Source organism: Strongyloides ratti, assembly GCF_001040885.1.
Source record: "Strongyloides ratti genome assembly S_ratti_ED321, chromosome : 2".
NCBI classification, from domain to species: domain Eukaryota; kingdom Metazoa; phylum Nematoda; class Chromadorea; order Rhabditida; family Strongyloididae; genus Strongyloides; species Strongyloides ratti.
In genome coordinates, this window is record NC_037308.1 from 7,428,492 (window position 1) to 7,450,469 (window position 21,978).

General features: G+C 24.2%; 7 protein-coding genes across 7 annotated transcripts; 6 read left to right on the forward strand and 1 right to left on the reverse strand.

Moving 5' to 3' along the window:
* Window positions 1-3,361: 3,361 nt before the first annotated feature.
* Window positions 3,362-8,513, forward strand: SRAE_2000237600 (Mediator of RNA polymerase II transcription subunit 23; the record flags this gene model as incomplete). Its single annotated transcript, XM_024653438.1, has 2 exons — window positions 3,362-3,481; window positions 3,522-8,513. 2 exons carry the CDS (start codon window positions 3,362-3,364, stop codon window positions 8,511-8,513), a joined length of 5,112 nt encoding a protein of 1,703 aa, XP_024506915.1.
* A 226-nt stretch (window positions 8,514-8,739) lies between these two features.
* SRAE_2000237700 (MAM domain and Concanavalin A-like lectin/glucanases superfamily domain-containing protein) lies at window positions 8,740-11,092 on the forward strand (the record flags this gene model as incomplete). Its single annotated transcript, XM_024653439.1, has 3 exons — window positions 8,740-8,749; window positions 8,984-9,145; window positions 9,195-11,092. 3 exons carry the CDS (start codon window positions 8,740-8,742, stop codon window positions 11,090-11,092), a joined length of 2,070 nt encoding a protein of 689 aa, XP_024506916.1.
* A 594-nt stretch (window positions 11,093-11,686) lies between these two features.
* On the reverse strand, window positions 11,687-13,427 carry SRAE_2000237800 (Pre-mRNA-processing factor 17; the record flags this gene model as incomplete). The annotated part of the gene is made up of 2 exons (XM_024653441.1): window positions 11,687-13,162; window positions 13,206-13,427. The coding sequence occupies 2 exons, from the start codon at window positions 13,425-13,427 to the stop codon at window positions 11,687-11,689; spliced, it is 1,698 nt and encodes a 565-aa protein (XP_024506917.1).
* Window positions 13,428-14,008: 581 nt separating this feature from the next.
* On the forward strand, window positions 14,009-15,370 carry SRAE_2000237900 (Hypothetical protein; the record flags this gene model as incomplete). The annotated part of the gene is made up of 2 exons (XM_024653442.1): window positions 14,009-14,095; window positions 14,141-15,370. The coding sequence occupies 2 exons, from the start codon at window positions 14,009-14,011 to the stop codon at window positions 15,368-15,370; spliced, it is 1,317 nt and encodes a 438-aa protein (XP_024506918.1).
* A 1,095-nt stretch (window positions 15,371-16,465) lies between these two features.
* On the forward strand, window positions 16,466-18,643 carry SRAE_2000238000 (Hook-related protein family-containing protein; the record flags this gene model as incomplete). The annotated part of the gene is made up of 4 exons (XM_024653443.1): window positions 16,466-16,519; window positions 16,566-16,657; window positions 16,713-17,175; window positions 17,216-18,643. 4 exons carry the CDS (start codon window positions 16,466-16,468, stop codon window positions 18,641-18,643), a joined length of 2,037 nt encoding a protein of 678 aa, XP_024506919.1.
* Window positions 18,644-19,311: 668 nt separating this feature from the next.
* On the forward strand, window positions 19,312-19,899 carry SRAE_2000238100 (Hypothetical protein; the record flags this gene model as incomplete). The annotated part of the gene is made up of 1 exon (XM_024653444.1): window positions 19,312-19,899. The coding sequence occupies one exon, from the start codon at window positions 19,312-19,314 to the stop codon at window positions 19,897-19,899; it is 588 nt and encodes a 195-aa protein (XP_024506920.1).
* Window positions 19,900-20,471: 572 nt separating this feature from the next.
* Window positions 20,472-21,788, forward strand: SRAE_2000238200 (Pumilio RNA-binding repeat and Armadillo-like helical domain and Armadillo-type fold domain-containing protein; the record flags this gene model as incomplete). The annotated part of the gene is made up of 3 exons (XM_024653445.1): window positions 20,472-20,970; window positions 21,018-21,264; window positions 21,308-21,788. 3 exons carry the CDS (start codon window positions 20,472-20,474, stop codon window positions 21,786-21,788), a joined length of 1,227 nt encoding a protein of 408 aa, XP_024506921.1.
* Window positions 21,789-21,978: the final 190 nt, after the last annotated feature.

Sequence of the window (21,978 nt, forward strand, 5' to 3'; positions counted from 1 at the left end):
ACAATTTAAAATAAAATATATGAAAAATCCGAATTAATATATGCATCATTTCTTCGATTATATTTTTAAAGAAAAAAAATAATAAAGTAATATATTTAACATTATCACTAAAGAAATAATTAAATATATGTGTTTTTGTTAAATTTTTAAGATAATCAATTTTTAACCAATATATAAATATCTATCTAAAAAGTAACCATCATTTTATTTTTTTAGAAAAATGATAAGAATACTTTGTTTTAAAAAAAGTCTATGATGTTTGATGATAAGAAATGTGGAAACATATATAAGTGGGTGTGTGAAATGGTTATAATAAAGAAACAATTTTACTAAATTTATTTATCAAATATATCTTAAACTATTAATATAACAAATGATAAAATTACATATTTTTTCGTTTTTAGTAATTTAAAATTTATAAAAAAAAAGTTTTTATACTACATGAAAAAAAATTGGTATTTATTAATATATTATTTAAAATATAATTTTATAAATAAATAATTAAATAATATGATCATTTAATTTTAAAATAAAATGTATTAACTAATCTTAAGAAGCTTCTGTTAAAAGTCTCACTCTTTAAAAAAAAAGTAAATATTAAATTAGCTGTTCAATATTTACATTAAAATGTGTTAGCAATAACTTGATAATTATTAAAAATTCTCTAATTTATAATGTATATTGGCAAGTTTAATATTTAATTTTAGGATATAAAATCTTACAAAATAATGAAACATGCATCAATGTTGGTTTCCAAAACAAATAACAGTTTTATTTGCAATACATCAGAAATCTAAAGAAAATATAACTTTTTAAAACTATAATGATATTTGGAGATAGGAAATAAAGGAAATTTAATTAAATCCAATTTATAATGATTATTCTTAATAAATTACTTAATGTTATAAATATAATATGAAAATAAGTAAACGTAGAAATGATAAAATAAAGTTTTATGAAAAATAATTTTACATTTATAATATAAAATAAGTATTTTCAAAATTAAAAGGTTGATAAGCATTTAGTAAATAAATTAGATGTCTTTAAATTTTCTTTAAATATAGCTAAATACTAACTATAAATTTTTAAAAGGACTTTATGAAAAGTTTTTTTTAATAGTTTACTTTCAGAAATATATAGAAAGATTCCTCCTATTTACAATTGTTATAGAAATTTAGCTAAATTTTAGTGAATTGGGATTAATGAAGTGCGCTTTACATTTTTTGAATTATTTATGAATTTATAGTTTTTAATATATATTAAGCAACAGTTAAAATTCTTACAATAATTTAAAATTATTTAAAATAAATGAAAAAAAACTCAAGAATTTTCAATAAACAACTTCTTTTTTTTAGGCATTTTTAATAAACAAAGCTGCATTTTTTAATTTCACGTTTCTAAGATTTCGTCTTGTTTTATTTAGTATATTTTGTTAACACATGAAAAACATTGAAAAGCGTAAAATAATATTTGTATAGATTTTATATAAAATATTTATTAATTAAATTTTATAACTTATCAGTAAAGAAAATTATGGTAAATTAGTTATATAAAAATAAATAATTTAAGATTTTTAATAATTTAAAAAAAAAAAATTCATTTTAGTTTAAACAAATAATAAATAATTTTTTTTATAAAAAAATTTATATGAATGATTGATAATGTTTGTGTAATTTTTGATTTTATCAAAATTTCATAAAGATGTAAATAAAAATATTGATATAAAACTAAAGAAAAGTAATACTTAAATAAAATGTGATAATTCAATGATAACAAAAATATGATTTTTTAATATTCAATTATTTCTATTGCTAAAAATATGTAATTAAAAAAAGAGCTTAAAACACATGTTTTTAAAATAATGTGTTAAAGTTATATTTTTTCTTCATACTACTTATCTATAATTTTTATATCTTTTAATTTGATTTGACAAAAAGCTTTTTAAATATCTTAAATAATTAAGGCTTTTTTTTTCTAATCTTTGAAAATTATAAGTAATAAGAAATAATAGATAATAACTAAAAAAGTATAAACTTTTTTAATAAACTTTTCTAATGAAATAATGCGTTTTGTTATTATTAATGTTAATATTAAATTTTATTTTGATTTATTAACAATTAATAAATATTATATGTTGCTATTTTCTTTTTTATTTGTACAATAATTTTTTTTTTGTATATATAGAATCTACCTGATTCTTATATATATTTTAATATTATTTTACAATAACTCAATAATTCAAATAAATAAAAATATAATAATAAATTTTCAATAAAATAAAATTAAGAAACATTAAACAATTTTCTAATAAAAATACTTTTAAAAAAAATTATAAATAATAAACATTGTTATTTTAAAACTTTTTGCACAAATTAAATAACTTATTTATTTTAATAAAAAATGATAAAACTATAAAAGTTACTTCTTTTCATGTATTTTTTTATTAAAAAAATATTTTTTATTTGTAAATATATTCTCTTCGTAAAATGTAAATATAAATATAATTAATTTCAATAAATGATAAATTTCTGTTATGCTTCACTTATTATATAATAACTCTTGCATATATTTTTAATAAGTTAAACAAAGTGCCATTTTTAAAACTTAACTACATGAAGTTTGTAACTTTAATAAATGATGGTATGATAAATTAATTTTAGAATGTGGCGCCTTTTTTTAATGCATTACTTAAAAAATTTTACTAAGAAAATTTTTAAATCGCTTTTCCAAACTTGTTATTTAAGAGTATTGAAAGTGATAGTTTGTAAAGTTATTAATTATTAAATTTTTAATTAATTCTAAATTATATTAAAAATCACTACTATTTAATACATTTTAAGTTACAATATATATTAAATAGTAATTATATTTTTTTTTTATCTAGAATAATGTGGTCAATAGTTTATTTCTAGAATTTTTTTATATTACCATATATATAATATTTTAATTACTTCATGTATTATAATTATTTTTAAATTTTAGATAATATTTAACATTTATATTATTTCTTTTTTATTTAAAACAGATAATAAATTTTATTTGAAATATTTTTTGTATTTATATCAAATTAACCATTTTTGGATATATTATATATAATTGTTAATAATTTTGTCATAATCATGTTTAATTTATCCCTCTTATAAAATATTAAATAAAATTAACTTTGTGATTATCTATAAAAATATAAATGATGTTCTAAAAATTAATTTTTTAAAAACTTTAAAAATTATTATAAAAAAAATAAACGTAATAATTATAAACATCCATTATTTGTGATTGACTTTGTTCCAAAATATAAACATATATACTTAAAAAGATATAAAGTTCGATTTGAGATATAATTTTACAAGTACATTCTAGGATGGCATTAATAGCGGCTTTAAAAAATGATGATATTAAAAAAGATGGAGAAAGATTAAGAGATGTATCTCCATGTATCTCAGAATGTGAACGATTATTTAATATTTTTTATAAATATTTGGTAAATTTTTTATTTTCAAAAAAATTATATATATTTATAGACTACAACATCACTTGCTCATTTATTTAATGAAAATAAAGATTTCAACAATAGAAATCAAAAATTGACAATAATTGAATGTTATCGTCTTCTTGAACATATGTCAGACAATGATCAACGTGGACTTGCACTAAAATTTTGCATAGAAAATCTTCAAATGTGCGAAGAAGTTAAGTCAAAGCAATATGAGTTTGAAGAAATGCTAACATTCATTATAAATAAATTATATAAAAATCAACTTCTTCATCATTTTCATTGCTTTGAACTTCATGTTCAAAATACAGATTATAAATTAAAAATTCCAATTGACAAAAAAAAATTTAATTTTATGAAAGAAAATATGCATTTATTGGATTATAAAGAGAAAAGAAATATAATGAAAAGTTTATTAGTAGAAAAACTTGAACAAATTCCAATGCATTTAACAGAAATTCAGAGGCTACATGTTCTACCAATTGAAGAACTTATTTTGGAAATTATTGATAGAGAAAATAATTACATACCACCATTATTTACAATAACTGAAGTTTTTAGATTAACTCGTACTTCAACAGCATACTTTTTTCCTCGTGTTTCAAAAAAATTAGTTAATATGATGTCATCATTCCGACCTCTTGCAGAAATGATTACTCCAATTGGAAGACCATGGCTTTTTCCAATTATTGGTCATATTGGATTTAATAATTCTAATAGTACATGGAAATTGACAGAAGGACCTATAAATAAAATTATTTCAAAAGCTCATTTACCTTATACTACAGAATACACAACAATGCAATCATACTTTCTTTATGTAATTTTAAAACAACCTCGTGGGAATGCATCATTAAAAACAATGATTCCAAAAACCAATAGTTTAGGACCTAATAATAAATTAAATATAACAGAAATATTAAATTTATTTATTTTAGAAGGTATGTATGAATGTGAAATTACAAATTTACCTACTCATCATCCTGCAGTACAATACACATGGTTAAATTTACAACATTTAACAGAATTTTGTCTTTTTCATGGTAATGTATATTTTCTTGACTTGTTAAAATTATTAAAAAAGTCTTTGATTGAATTGAAGTATCGAAAGGCAAAAGATGAACTAATGTGGTTGTTTCTTCAACATGTTACAATAAGTGTTGGTAAATTTCAACGTGAATGTATGGTAGAAATAGCTGAAATTTATAAAATTCTATATACTGGAAATGAAGCCTGGGTAGGTAGTAGTTTAGATGTTATGAAAATGATTAAATTCTTTGCTCCTGCTGCTATATGGATTTGCTATGAAAAAGATAATAAAGAAGAATTTCCAAAACCAAGTTTTATTATTAAAAATCATATGGAATTGTTTAAAAAAGAAGCAGAAAAAGGTAGTGAATTACATGATGGAATGTTGATTGTTATTGGAAATGCAATATCAACTGATAAAATCAATTTTCAGGAAAAATTTTTTAAAGTTTTAATGAAACAATTACAGGGAAATGAAGACGAAGAAAAGTGGTTATTACCTTATGGGAGAAAAGTTGATAAACGTTTAAAAGCAATTGAATTAACATCTTTGGATTGTTTTACTTTTCATGCAAAAGATATGACTGCAAAACATTTAATGCATTTACTTGGTCCTTCCAGTCCTCCTTTATTTACTATTTCTCCAGCTATTATAGAATCTCTTATGAGAATGATGTTGTCTGTTGAAGTTTTTGATTTAACAAAAATACAATTTTTAAATTTAATATCATTTTATATTAAGAATGATAATTTAGATTTTACATATGTTATTGCCGAAGCAATTTGTTTTAGAATAATTGATGTTCATATACACTATTCTCAAAGATTAATAGCCATTCGTGGAGTTATTGAAAGTCTTAAAAGATTAATATCCCATGATTCATCAAATCTTTTATATTCTATTTTAGAACAAGTATTTATAAGATCATTTATTTGGTACAATCAACATGATATGTGTCAACTTTTAATTAAGTCTCTTACTGAAAAACTTGCTTCCATTACTTCTCATATATGTTCACCAGTTTCTCAATATACTGGTAATATTGAGGATTCTTCAATGTTAATAGCACCAGAAATTGTGAAAATGTTATACTTTACTTTTTTAAAAAATATAAAATTAACTGGAATTGATGTTCCTATTGAAATAACCAAAACAATTAATGAATATTACAAATTTTCTCCAACGATATTAAAATTTTTCAGTACTAATCCTGATGAATTTGTTTCACCAATAGTTTTAGAAACAACTAATAATGACTTTTTAGTTGAATTAGTTGCTAATGATCCATTAGTTAAAGAACTCAAATATCCTGAGGAATATTTATCAAAACCAAAAGATAAGTATATTTTATTTTGTATAATATTCAAATTTCTTGAAGATAATCCAAAAGCTGATTTTAATGGAAATTTTTACAAAATACTTGCTCATTTTAATCCTAAAGAATTGACTTTATCATGTAACACTTTTATAGAATATCTTAATCAACGTTTTAAAAATATTGAAAAAGATGAAAGTGAAAAACTTATTAAAATAGTAAATGATATGATATTTAAATATCAAGTGACAACATTTGACAAATTTTTACTATCATTAATAATGCATCCAAATGATGATGAAAATATGATTATATCTTTAGATATTATATTTTATCTTATTTCAACTTGTAATGATTTACAACAAAATTTAAACTTTTGTTTAACTTTTATACCACGTAGAGAATTTATTTGTCGTGCTGATTCAGAAAAATTTTTTAAAAAAATGGTAATATATCATAAAAATTTTCCAGAGTATACTTTTAAAGAATTATTACAAAGATTGGAAAAAAAAGAAGATTTTATAATTCCAGAAATGCATTTACCAATTTTTTATAAAAATTTAGCTGAATTAATAATACCTACTGTAGATATGATGTTAACTAATGGTATCTTGTTAAATTATAATTTTGAAAGATATGTAGTAATTTTAAAAACATTTTCACCAATATATGCATACCATCCCTGCCCTTTAACATTTATTTATGAAATTTTATTTCTTTTAAATTGTGAATATATTAAGGATCCTGCACTTTTTCAATTATTTACAAGAAAAATTATATCAATTTCAGAAAGTGTGAAAAGTTTTACTGTAGATTTTTATCAAAGTGATGTATTTTATTATCCATCACTACATGCAACATGTACTGAATTAGTGGGTAAATTAATTGAAGCTTGTAATATAAAATTAATTCCACCAAAACATGTTGCAAGAGATTGGAGATTTAGTGAATTTCCTCCTGCTGGTCAAGCTTTGCATTCAGGAGCCATTGAACTCATGTTTTGTAATTATCCTCCACATGAGGTAGCTGAATGTTTATTAAATATTGCAATTCCAAAAGCAGGTGAAAATTATCATGAAAAAATAAATGCAGCCTGTTCATTATTAACAGCTTTACCAATGAAATATCAAGACCATATATTTAGTTTCATGCAGAATGCCATAACATCTAAAGAATTAGTTTGTTGTAAAGATCCTCAATTAATTTTTACAAAAATTGAAGATATTATTTTTCATTGCCATGATATAGATTCTATACCACATCTTGCTGTTATTCAAACATTTTGGCAATTAGCTTCAATGACAATGTATGATAAAGGTATTGACTTTTTTGTAGAAGTATTAGTTGATCTTGTAACAAATGAAAGTCAACTTTTGTATGCTGCAAGAATTATTCTTCCATTTATTGTAAAGATGTCAGAAGCTAAAGAAAAATTTAAAAAGGATGAAACTATAAGATGTACTAGTGCATTATATGATATGATAGGAAACATTTGTAGTAATACAGAAACTCAAGTAGTATATAAAAGTGTACTTTGTGACATAATGTATTTCATTAAGTATATGTTTATTGGTGATGTTTTAAAAGAAAAAGCTGAAGATGTTATCAAAAAAATGCCAAATGATATGCAAGAATTGATGAAATTTTATAATTCAACGGGATCTAATACTGAGGCAAGTAGAAAAATTTCTACTACAAATATATCACTTCTTTCTACATCAAATAGAATATTTCAAAGAATTCAAGCACCTCTTCATTTTGAAGAAATTTCTAATAATCATGATAATGCTGTTAATAGTCATTTTGATATGTTAAATACAATTCAATTAAATAGAAGTGTGAATCAACAAGTACAACAAGGATATGATAATGTTCATATTAAGTCGGATAACGTTGAAAATCGTACTTCTCAACCTCAAGAATATAAGGGTTCTCAATTACAACAACATTTACTTAACTCTTCAGTTTCATTTTCAAATTCAATTCAGGGAAATATGTTAAATATGAATCAAAAATCGCAAATCGATGGAAGAGGTGATATTGGTCAAATGTCTCGTAATGATGGAATATCTGATTATATTATGAATTCACAAAAAATGCCACAAATTGGGATGTCATCTGGGCAAGGTGTTGGATGTCAAAATCCTCTTCAAAGTGGACAAAATATGTTTTCAGGTGATCCAAGATTACAAACAGATATTCGTTTACAACAAAAACAAGTTTTTCAACATCAATTTAATATGCACCAATCTTTGCAAAATAAACAAGCAATGTCACATTTATCTAATATTAATCAAAATACTAATCAACCAATGAATCCATATAATAATCCTTCACAATATCCAAATATGATGCATGCACAGCATAATCAAGGTATACCACCTTACAATCAACATATGTCTGGAAAGCAATCACAAATGCAACCACCTCCAGGAATGGCATCAAACTTTAATATGCCTCAAAGTATGAATCCATACAATAATCCGCAACAATTCCCAAATATGATGCATCATTCTAATATTGTAATGCATCAAGGGGTTCAAAACCCTCATAATATTTCACAACAAGGTATATCTCCAATTTATCCCCAACCACATATGTATCAAGGAATGCCAAATCAACAACAATTTCCTCCTAATTTACAGGGACATGGATATAACCAACAAAGAATGTGAAATTAAAATGATTTCAAGGTCATAAATTAATTTTCAACTATCATTTTGACTATACTTTTGAAGCACATTAATTGAGATAAAATGTTATAACATATCATATCACTCTTACTCAATAAAAATCTGGTACACTTTCTCTTTCATAATAAACTATAATTCATTGTGATTATATTATTTATATGAAAACTTCAATTATCATCACATCCACTATAATATAAATCATTGAAGCATGACTACAGGTCGACAATGTCCATAATTCGTATCCAAGACCGGTATTTTTATCTATTTTATAAATGATGATAATAATACATCATTGTCCATGAGGTCCATTTACTTTTTAATAAAACATTTACTACTTCTCATTTTATATATTTTTTCTCTCTCTCTTTATAATAAATAATAAATGACTCAATTTTTTAAATATATGAAGAATTTTAATATTTATATTATATTATTTTTTCTAAATTATCTAGAAGGAACAAATGAATTAAAAAATAATATTGATAATAGTTTAAATTATTGTGATTTTGAAAATAATGATCTGTGTGGTTGGATAAGTTTAAAAGATTATTGGAAGATTACACAAAATGTTGAATTAGATGCAATACATTCTATTAGTACTTCTCCTACAGGTGGTAAGTTTAAAAAGTTTAATAATTATTTATCTTTTTTTTTAATGTATAGTTGGAAATTTTATTTATATTCAAAAAGATCCATCTATTGATGAACCAGGGTATTTGATTTCTCCTGAAATTACTTCAACACAATTTTCACATATTACAATACAATTTTATTATCGAAAAAATTCAATATCTCCAATAATAGATATCTGTGTAACTAAGGGAGATATAACAAAGCTTCGTTGCTTAGAGAGTATCTCAGATAAAGGACCACAACAATGGATATTTAAAAATATTCGTATACCTGACCAAATAGAACCATTTAAAATTGTATTTAGAGTTAGGAATATGAAATCAATTATGGATGTTGTTGCGATTGACCAAATAAATATTGAAAATATACAGACAACTAAAAATGGAATAAGAGGAATTAAACCGCAAAAAAATAATGACATAGAAAATGTGTCAACAAAAAATGATAAAAAATTGACAAATTTAAATATAAAAAATGAAATGGAATCAGAAGAAAAGTCAAATAATTATTTAAAAAAAAATTCTAAAACTCCTCAATCTTTTAATTTTAATGTTGGAGAATTTCCATCATTTGCACAGGGTGTTGATATTTTTAGACCGAATGAGGAAACATCACGTGGATGTGTTGCTGTTAGATGTTCATTTATGAAAAATAGTTGTTTATGGTCATTAGATAATGGTTGGAAAAGAATTGATGGAAATTTAGCTATAGAAAAAATTGGAAGTGAAAGTATTACATCTGGATTATTTTTAGTACCACTTGCATCATTTTTTGAATTTGATCTTTGGATGAGTAATTCTGCCATGGTATCAATAACTCAAACTTATGATAATCATGAAGAAATATTATTTTCTCAAAAAGGAATGTCAAGTAATGGATGGCATCGTTTTCGTATACCACTTCAAGCAGGATTTGTACCATCAACAATATCTATTAAAGCAATTATTAATAAAAATGATTTTGTAACTATTTCAAATGTTAAATTAGTTAATAGTAATGGTGAAGAAATTTCCTGTGAAACTGTTCAAACAGAACCACAACAAAAAATTTCCGTACAACAGATAATTAATAAAAAACAGTTGATTAATAATTATAATAAAGGTTCACTTCAAAGAGATCAACCTATACTAGCACGGTTAAATGGGATGCCTGTAATTTTACCTACTCCAATTACAATGACACCAATTAAACCGTTAAGGTATAATAATTTTGAACGATTAACATCTCTCCAACAAACAAATTTGATACATGAAAATACAAAAATTATAAAACCAAGAATTTATCCTTCATCATTAAAAACAACAACACCATCACCTAAAAATGATTTATCTAATTTATTTAAATTCACCCAACAAATTCCTGGTGAATGGCAACAAAAAATAATTAATAGTATTATTCCTGGAACAAATGTTGATAATAAAGATGTTTCTGAACAGAAAATCAATAATAAACAAACTTTAAATATAGGAAAATTATTATCTTCAATAGGTGGTCAACCTTTATTAGAAAATCAATTAAAACATTTAGCACAAAAATTTGGTTTTACAGGAATAAATGATCCTCGTGCTATAGAATTATTTCAAAAGTTTGTTAATAATCCTATGGTAAATCAACGGATGAGTGAACTTATAAATAATGAAATTTCAAAAAATAAAAATGATTTAGTTAATGTAAAAACAGGTGTCTCACCAATAATTCCTATTAATGCTAATGTAAAAGATTTTGAAAAAGGTTTTAAAGAAAAATTAATGAATGATAATCTTAAAGATTCTCTAAAAGATCAAGAAATTAATAGTGAAATAATAAAAAAGTTTGCTAAATTTATTGAATTACCAACATCTAATAAAAATGATCAACAACCTTTTACAAGAAACAATTTAGACTTTATTGTACACAATGCTCTTAGCCATTCTGATAGTAGTTTTTGAAAAAAAAACCAATCTCTTTCAATACCTTATATTGTCTACAAGTAAAAAATTGTTGAAAACTAAATGTAACAACTATTTATAATAACAAGTAATATTAATATATGGTCTCTGTAGATTTTTCTTTTGGTGTCCATTTCATAAATCTCTCTTCAGCAATTCGTTTATCGGCAACATTCTGCTCATACATCGTTTCCATCTCTTTAATTTCACTCAAATATTGTACAATTGTTTTAGCCAACCGAACTTGGTCAAACTTCCTATCAAGTTCAATCTTTGATGTAAACATTAATTGTCTACCATCCTGAAAAGAATAATCCGGTCCTTTTTGTAATGGTGATATATGTGGAGATACATAAACAGGACTACGCCAATTTTGATATCGCCCAACAGATTTTACTTCCATTGGAAATTTTGATACCTTTGTAGTAAAATTTCTAATAAAATATGTCGAATTATTCATACTAAATATTTAATATGTCAGTTTAAAAATATTATTAAAAAAAATAGGTGGATGGGAAAAAACCTGTTATTGAAAATAAAATTATACACAAATACACATTATTTAACAAAAAAAAGTAAAAAAAAATAAATGTATTAATTCCACATTTTAATTACACCATCCCCTCCACCTGTTATAATTTTTGATTTTTCATGAGGATGCCATAATGAGACCATCGTCTGTTTATCATGAGCTTTCCATTGTGCCTCAATTCTGTGTGTTTTCCAATTCCAAATAAATAATTTGCCATCTCCGTCACCAGAAATAACGTAAGTCATGTCAGGTGAGAAATCTGTTGTACAAGGAAAACCTTGAGTATTGTGACCACGAAGCGATTTCTTTTTGGCAAATTTTAATTTATCATCAATAAGTTGGAAAAGTACAATCCTATTGTCCATAGATTGTCCAATAATCCATTGGTCATCAGGACTTTTTGTCATCGTTGGTATAGAATGTAAACCAACATTTTGAATTAATTTAGTATCTACTGGTATCTCCCATTCCCATATTCTTAATGACTTGTCATCAGAAGTTGATACAAATCTCCGATTCCTATCAAAGAATGTTATTGAGTTAACAGCACCTAAGTGACGATCGTACGTTTGTACAACTTCACCACTTCTTGTATCCCATTGAGTAATTTTTTTATTTTGTAATCCAGCCATTATCATATTATTTTTGTCTTGATCGGGATTAAATTTACAACAAAATGGAATGCTTTTAGCATCAAATCTATTTTTAACTTTACCTGTTTCAGTGTCCCATAATTTTAAATATCTGTCGAAAGAAGCAGAAATAAATTCTGTTCCATCGTAGTTAAAACAAATATCTTTGACTGGTTTAACATGACCTTTATATGTAAGTAGACATTGATTTTTATTATATGTATCCCATAATTTTACTTTTCCATCCATACTACATGATAAAAACAAGTGACCACTTTTGGGAAACCACTTCATAGCGTTTACTTGTTTCTGATGTCCATTAAAAGTATGTAAAAGCCTTTTAGGTATTGTACAATTTTGAGGAACAAAATCTTCTCTCAAGTTAACCCCACTATAAGAAGGAAGATCCATAAATGATCTTCCACGGTAATCAACAGATTCTTTTATATGTACAATAACACTTTCATCTAAAAGATGTTCTTCATCTTGTGCAATTTTCTTGAATTTTTTGCTCTTCATTTGTTGTTTCTTCAAATATTCATTTATTTTTTCTTGTTGTTCTTGAGTTGGTTTGGATATTGTTTCTTCATCTTCAAAACGAGCCCAAGGACCAGTGAAACCTTCTAAGTCAGAGGGATCCCTATTGACTTGTCGTTTCCTTTTTTCTCTTCCTGTTTTTGCTCCTTCAAACAAAGAAGCACCATTGTATAATTCAGCTTTATTCATATCACCTATAATATTCTTACCAATACTACTACTAGGATTAGCAGCATACCCAAGAGTATCAAAAGAACGAATCTCTTTTTCAAAATGAAAATCTGATAAATGAGTTTTTTCAACATACCCTGTTAGCATATTCTTTGGTGCTAAACTTTCATTACTTTTATATGGATTTTTAGGACCAACCTTAAATTATACAGTAATATAGTTTTTTATATATAAAACTTACTGAAGGTGCGTATAATTCTTCAAATTTTGGATTATATCCTAGTAATTTGTTATTTCCTTTTTCTATACCAATTGCAACAACTTTATTTTCTAGGGATATCACACTAGGAGCTAACTGCAAGTTTGATGAATCAGTGATTGGCTCCATCATACGTTCTGTCTCAGGATCAGACTCAATTTCACCCTCACTTCCGCTTCCATAATTATCAATTAACAAATCCATAAATAATTGAAAATTTGAAAATAAATATTGCAAAAACTACTAAACATTTTACCAAACAACTTTCATTCGTGCTAGGACAAAAGCGCCATTTTGTTTACAAATATATTCTTTAATAAATGTATGACATTAAGATTGCTTTAAAAACATTTTTTTTTTCATATTTTCACATCTATGAGTTCTAATTAATATTTTTTGTTTGTTTTTTTTTTGTATTTAAATGTTCTTGCGTTAACATCTGTAAAACATGTGTTTCTTAGACAAAATTTCTAAAGTATACTCCAAATTTTCTTATCCAGGGAAATTTATATATATCATATTGTTGATTTGGTTTGACAAAGGTTCATCACTACAACTATTATTGGAATTATTTTTATAATAACATATACTTTCAGGTATTTAGAAATTGTAAATTGCTAACATAAGTTTTAAGGTTTTGTTTGATTTGAGATATAGCCTTAAGATTTTTGTTTTTAATTGTTTTAAACAATTTTGGTGAAAATTTGCGTATACTATTTTGATTAAATTTACTTTTGATTAAGAATATTCTATTTTAATTGTGTTCCAATTTTATAATATCTAAAATGTGTGATGAAAAATTGGATAGACCGAATACATCATTATATGGAACGATGGAAGAAAAAAATAATGAAATAGCTCAGTTAAAATACGTATGTTATTTATATATATATTTTTTTATTTTTACCAATTGTTAGGAAATAACAGGATTAAAAGAACAGGAAAAAAAGTTGTGGGAATGGATTAGTGAGATGGAACAAAATTTAGAGAGTACAGCAAAAGAAACTGTGTCCAAACAAGTGTATGACGAGCTTGTGAATACTTTAAGTTTACTAAAAAATGAGAACATTGAGTTAGAAAATAAAGTTTTAGAATTGAAAAAGGAAAATGAACTTCTTATTGAGAAAAAAGAAGGGACTTCTGAACTCAATAACCATGAGAAAGTTGAAGTTATTGTTTCTAATAACGATACATTTGTTTTAGAATATGAAAAGGAATTAGAAGAAAAAAATAATCAAGTTTTGGAACTAAAAAAATTAGTGGAAGAAACAACAAGAGAAAATGAGGAGTTGTGTGAGTTGAAAGATATGGCAAATAATAAGGTTCAACTTCTCGAGAATAGGATTACAGAATTAGAGTATGAAAATTACACCTTGTTCAAAAAGGTTTCTGATGCAGATGAATACATAAGCAAACAAGAAGATGAGAAAAAGAAGTCTTCTGAAAAATGTCAATTGAAAGAACAAGGTTGCAATTTATTTACAGAAATAATTGAGGGAGGTAAAAAAGTAGAAGATGACTTGAAATTAGCTTATGAAAAGTTTAGGGAGCAACAGAAAATTTCGCAAGGTTTACGTTCCAAACTAACACTTCTTCAAAATGAGTTAGATAGGAAACAGGAAGAGTTAATACGATATTCTAAAAAAAAAGAAGTCGTATATACTGAAGCAAATAATCAAAAATTAGTTTCTTTAGAAGAACACGTAAAAGATTTGGAAAAACAATTAGCTGATCAGATAAAGGTTGTCAATGAATTAATATCCAGTGACGACAAAACTGATATTTTCAAATACAAAGTTGAAAATCAAAAACTTAGGAATGAAATGAACAGGAAACTGGAACGATATCATTCTAGAATAAGGTATTTATCTGGTGAATTAGATCAAGCCAAAATATGTATTGAAAAGTTAAGAGAAACTGTCGTTGAGTTGCGTTCAATTACTTATAAAAGTGAAACATACAAGAATACAAATATTGAAAATAAATTGCATGAAATCCAGGTTAATTTTGATATTCACTTGTCGAGTCCATCAACAGAAAACTCAGTAAATAGTAAACGCAAACTAGGAAATACACAAGATATTAGAGAAAAAATAAAAAGTTTCCGTATTGATTCTGGTATTCAAAATGAAAAGTTTTCTATCTAATCTACCAAATATACTTAACTTAGAATAGTGCTATAGTTTTTCAATTAACATTTTTTGATAATTCTCCTTGTTTTTTTTTCTAATTTATAGAATTTTTTTTTAATAAAAATGATACAAATTTGAATTAACCACACAATTGATTTGCACCTGTTTCTGTACAAATATATGTAAATTATTTCAGCCAATAATAATATTTAGCATATTCTGAGAGTATTAAATAACTTTCAAAAGTTTTAATTAAGTAAATATAAAGTTTTAAAAAAGTAAATATAAAGCTTTAGAAATTGTCTATCAATGAGAAAACAATGTAGTGAAGTAAAAGAAACTTTTTTAAAATAACTACCCAAAACTTATCATGAAGAAATTTGAACTCAATATACAAAAGTGAAAAAACTTTTAGTTAAATATTTTAATTTTTTTAAATAAAAGTTTTTTGCATATGTTATTTAATGTGGAATCAAATTTCTACAAAATAGGTAGATAAAAATATCTGTAAATTTTTTAGAAACTAAGAAGGTGGGTGAAATAATTTTGGGACATCCTTTATATTAATAAATTTATATGCTAAGTTGAAATTATTTTTTATAAATTAGTCATTCATCAATAGTTTCACATATTTATGTAAAAGAAAATGAAAAAATTTTAAAAGACATTTTATTTATATTTTAAAAATCTCAATATAAATCATTGAACATATAGCGGTCTTTAAATAAAATTTAACACAAAAAGAAATAAAAAATTTGTGATTTTCAAAGTGACAATATTAAATTATTAAAAAAAATAAATTATGTAAAGATACTTAAAAATTTACTAGTAATAAAGAAAATATAAATGTATTGTAATAATTTTTCTCATTATTATTAAATGATTAATATTTTATTAGTTTACTAGTTATATAGTTTATAAAAAAAGTTTTTGTTTATTTTTTTAGAAAGGGATATTTACAATACACATTCTTCCAACATAACAAGACGAAAGGGTAAGTACACACTTTATATGGATTGGATTTTAACAACGCATCAAAGGTATTATCAATATTTTTAGCAAAAAATACTAACCAACTTTTTTCTTTATATACGTTTTAAACTTATTATAATGACCAGTGATGGATTTGATTTGGAAGAACTTATATTATCTCTACAACAATGGGTTTGTCCATAAATAAGTATTTTTCTATAACTATTAATTTTTTAAGATTGTTCAAGTTGTTGGAAAAGAAGAATTTGCTAACAGTACACCAGAAGATTTATTTGATGGCAAACTTATTGTAAATTTACTTCAAATATTGTAAGATATTAACTTAATTAATAATATAATTAAATATTTGTTTTAAAAATTCTAGAGATGATAATTTTTTTGATGAAGAATTTTATGAAACAGTATATGATGGTAAACCAAATAAATCAGTATTATTTTTAAGAATATGTACAAGATTAACTGAATATTATGATGAGGTAATGCAAAGAGATCTTTATCATAGTCAAAATTGGAGTGTAAATGCTGCAAAAATTGGAAGACTTTTAGATATATCTGAATTATCAAAACTACTTTTATTAATATTAGCTGCAGTAACAATTAATCAAAAAGCAACTGAATTACTGAAGGATTTTTCACCATCAACTCAAGTAAGAGAAGAAATAAGTCGTGCATTGACAGACATTGATAGAAAAATACCCAAGAGGAGGTCATCTAAAGTAAATGATAATTTTGAAGTACTACAAGGGGAACTTAATCGAAGTCAAGTAATGACAATAATTACTGAAAATCAAAGACTTAAAAATAATCTTTCAGAAATGGAAAAACAGGTTTGTTAAAATATATTTAAAAATTTTTTATTATTTTTAGATTATTTCAACGCAAGAAAAAAATGCAAAATTAATCGATGAGCTGGAGGTAAATAAGCAAAAGCTTGAAGAATTGATAAATATTTCATTTGAAAATGACAAAAACAAAAGGAATTTAAAAAGTTTCCAGGAAGAAATGAAACGAATTGAAGCTGATATGGAAAAACTTGAGCATGAAAATGACAAATTAATTAAAGAAAAAAAAGTTTTGATGGAATCTTTGAATGAACAAAGTAGTCAACTTAAAAATTGCATTAGTGAATTGAGAACAGTTAAAGATAATTATGAAATATCACGTACAAAATGCTATCAACTAGAAATGGAAAATAGTGAATTACAAAATTCAAGAGAAAAATTTCGTAGTCAACCATCTATTAATTCTTTGGAAGTTAAATTTTTAAAAGAAAAATTAAATCACTACATTCAAGAGATGACTGATCATGATGCACAACAATGGAGAACTAAAAGCTTAAGAGATCAAATAGAATCATTAAAAAATCAAAATAAAAAATTGGAAGAAGATTTTGCTAAGGAATATGAAAGAGCAGAAAATTGTTTTGCTGAAGCTATAAAAGAATCGGAACGTGTTGATGAATTGGAGGAGCAGGTACGATATTTAAAAGAAGTTAATAAAAAACTTGAAGAAGAGAAATTAATATCAAATCAAACAATAGAAGAAATGGATGCCGAAATGAATGGCACATTAAATAAAGAAAGAGTAAATTACCATATAAGTGATGAGTTATTGACAACATTAAAAGACGAAAATGAAAAATTAAAAAAGAAGATTGTTAAATATAACAATGAAAATAGAAATACTGAATCAATTATAAGGGAATTAGAAATTGAAAAGAAAAAAAATGAGTCGTTAAGAGAACAGCTAGAAGTAGCAGAAAAGTCATTAGATGAAGCAAGTTTATATAGTACGCAACAAGTTGCAACAGCACGAATAAAAAATGATGAAAATAGTATTGAAATTTCAACATTAAAAGAAAAAATTGATAAACTCGAAAAACAACTAAATTGCAAAGATATTGAATTAGAAAATATTCATTTAGAAGTTAAAGAAACTGTAGATAAAAAGGATATAGTCATTGAAAGACTTGAAAATGCAATAGAAAAAGCGAGATATGTTATAGAAATGTTTCAAGATACTTTATGTACAACTATAGGATCAAATGGTGAAACAATACGTGATTTGGAGTTAAGCAGGAAAAAATATAAAAAGGCGGAGCGAGAAATTCAATTATTAGAAAGAAAACAAAAACAAACTTATATGCTGACGGAACAAGAACAACGCCTTATAACAGGAACATATTACCAGATGGTTTTAAATTTCTACAGTAGTAGAAATAAAGAGAATGAATTTAGATCATTTATAGATAAGCAGATAAAAACCTTAGAATGCATAGATTCTAAAAAAAAATAGGCTGTCTTGTAATCATGTAATTAATAATTTTTATGATTTATTTTATTTATTTTGTATTTATATGTAAATAATTCTATTGAGAGCTTTACAAATATAAAAAATTATAAAACAAAATATATTATGTTTTTAATCAAAAATTAACTATTTATTTATTTGTTTTAGACTAAGTTACAATTACTTTACCCAAAATTTGGCATTAATCATAATGTTTTTTCTTACGCATTGTTGCAAAAATCTTTAAGAACATTATATAACATATAAACAAATTTATTTCAAAGTTTTTTTTTACATTTAAAAAATTATCATTATTTAAAAATTAAAAAATATTACAATAAAAATTTACATAGTAAAAAAAACTAGTAAGAAATAATAATTTAAAACAAAAAAATGGCTTTTAAAAAATTAAATAATTTCGTAATTTTTAATCTAATAAATTTTTTATATTTTCAAGAAATTATAAAATACATTTACACTATATTTAGTTGAAAGTCAAAGAAGAATAATATAATGTGTTCCAGAAGAACATTACTAGTGGTGTTAACTTTAATAATTTCACAGTGACTAATTACCAATGTATTTTAAAATTCTTTTTAAGACATTTTCAAAGTTGGGATATTTTTATAATAATAATAATAATCTATTTTATCACATTATTCTATTATCTAAAAATGTCTAAAGTTAAAAAGTTTGTTACACGCATTAGAAAATCAAAAAGAAATGGTACTGAAGATCGTAAAGGTCCTAAAATTGGCAGAATTGGTAAAAAATCTAAAAAATCAAAAATACGTGCAGGTGATCCATTTAATGTAGCTGCAAGGCAGAGTAAACTTATTAATATAAATAAAATAAATAAACCAATAAATGAAGAAGAATTAGATGTCCAAAAACCACCACGTTCATTTAAAATGATGCAAGCTGCAAAAGAAAAAATGAAAGAAATTGAAAGTAAAAAGCAAAAAAATAAAAAAACAGTATCAAAAGTAACAGAAATTAGTGGAAAGCTAGGATTTGTTAAAAAACATTATGAAGATGACTCTCAGTTAGTACGTCGTGTTGCTAATAAGATTAACTCTGACGTTATGGAACAAACAATTTTAGCTAAATATGGATTAGCTGGTAGAAATCAAAAAGAATTAGATAAAGATTTGTTAGAATTAGAAGCTGAAAAAAAGAGAAAGAAAGAAGCTAAAAAAATATTACACGAGAGAAGAATTGCTAATCTTAGGGCAAAAGAAAAAAAAATTGTAAAAATGTAGTATAGCATGTAATAATTTTATGACCATATATATGAATTATTAAGTATAATTTTTGAAATGTTTTGTTTATTTTTAATAAATGTATTTAGAAAATCAAAATTTTTATAAAAGAATTAAATAATAAAGTCTTTAGTAGAAAAAATTTTTTTTTCTAAATATATTCAAACACTATATATATATGATTGACATAAAAAAAAAATCTTCAGACATTTCAATTTGTAGGATATATTAAAAAAAAAAAGTGTCTGTTCATAAATTTATGTCCTCTGTAACACCATCTAAATAGTAGTAATCTTTTAATTATAAATCACTAATTAATCTTTGTTTTGTAACTTATTAACTTACTTTCTTATAAAGCTAACTTTTTATAATAAATTGTCATACTGATCAAAGTAACATTTTGATACATTAATAAACAGTTATGTATTTAAAATTACCTTTAGGTAAGCTTTTTTTTGCAATGATTAAACATAAAAATAAAGACAATTCCACATAAAAGTGTATATATATGGTAAGAAATGATGACTGATTATAACTTTTTTTCACCAATTTTCTAATATCAAATTTGATCAATGTCTAACTCGTTTAATATTAACCCTTGGGATCCTGTGATTGAAAGTTATGTTGAAGGCTTGAATCTTGATTATGGAAACTTCGATTTTCTTTCTAATAGTTTTGAAGAATCACAAAAACTTTTCGATAGGGATCCAGAAGGATACATGTCAAAAAGCTTTAGTTCATATTATGGACAAACATCTACTTTTGACTATTCACTTTTCGGAAACACTGGAAATTATCTGGCAAAAAGTTTAAATGCTTCTTCCTGCAATTATAAATCTAAAGAATTTCTTGAAAATTCAAATATCAATTTAAGCAAAAAAAATTTAATTAAAATGGCTAAAAGTCCAGATAAACGTGGAAAGTTGGAGACTATTGTACAAAATGCTACTCCTGAAGAAATAAAAGCATTATGGAATTTGATAGGTGGTGAATTCTATTCTCTTTCTACCCATAAATATGGTTGCCGTTTCATTCAAACATTATTAAAAAATGACAAATATTTCCCGATTGGTATGATAATTATTAATTATATTACAAATAAATAGTTTTTTTTTTAGAGCACATAGAGAAACTAAAACATGAACAAATATTTGAACTAATTTCTTGTCCACATGGTAACCATGTGATGCAACTTATTACCAATTGCATGAGTTTTATGGATCTTCATTTGATTCTTGACATTCTACTTACACAACCTGATTTGATATTTAAAGCTGCTAAAAACCAATGTGGTAGTCGTGTTATTGAGTTAATGGTAAAAAAAATATTACATTTTTGTTCTGATAAAAATAATGATAATGAGATGTAAGTTGTAGTTTTTTCATTATATGTCTATAATTTATTTCAGAGTAAGAATAAGTGCTATTGGATTAGCTGATAAATTTCTGAGTATTTTTAAACCTTACTCAAAACGATTGATGTGCGACAACTATGGAAACTTTATTGTTTCATATTTTGTTTCATATATTTGTCCTGAATTACAAGAGAAACAAAGACACTACTACGATGTGGTTATTGAAAATATTATTGAATTGTCACTAGACACCTATGGATCACGTATTGTAGAAAAGGTTTTGACTTCAGAAAATAGTGTAATTGCTTTATGCGCATATACAACATTTGTTAATAATCTTGAAAAAGACAGGGATCTTGTTGTCAAATTTATGGAACATGGTATTGGAAATTATGTTTTACAAAAAATTCTTCATGTTGGTGACGTATTATTTTATGGAAATATTAATTTTAAAATTACTAATATAATGAAAAAAGAAGCTCACGTTCTTGACAAATTTTCAAAAGCTGGAAATCTTTTAAAATGGATTTGTTAACTAATAATTTTTATAACTCTTTTTCTGAAAGTAACACCAACATTATTTTTTAATTCTACTAGTTGCTGGTGTTTACCAAAATACGGTGTTTATAATCTTTCTTAAGTTTAAATACTACAATTAACTTTGATGGATACATTTAATGTTTACTAAAAAGTACTTATATTAATAATTATATTATTTCATATTG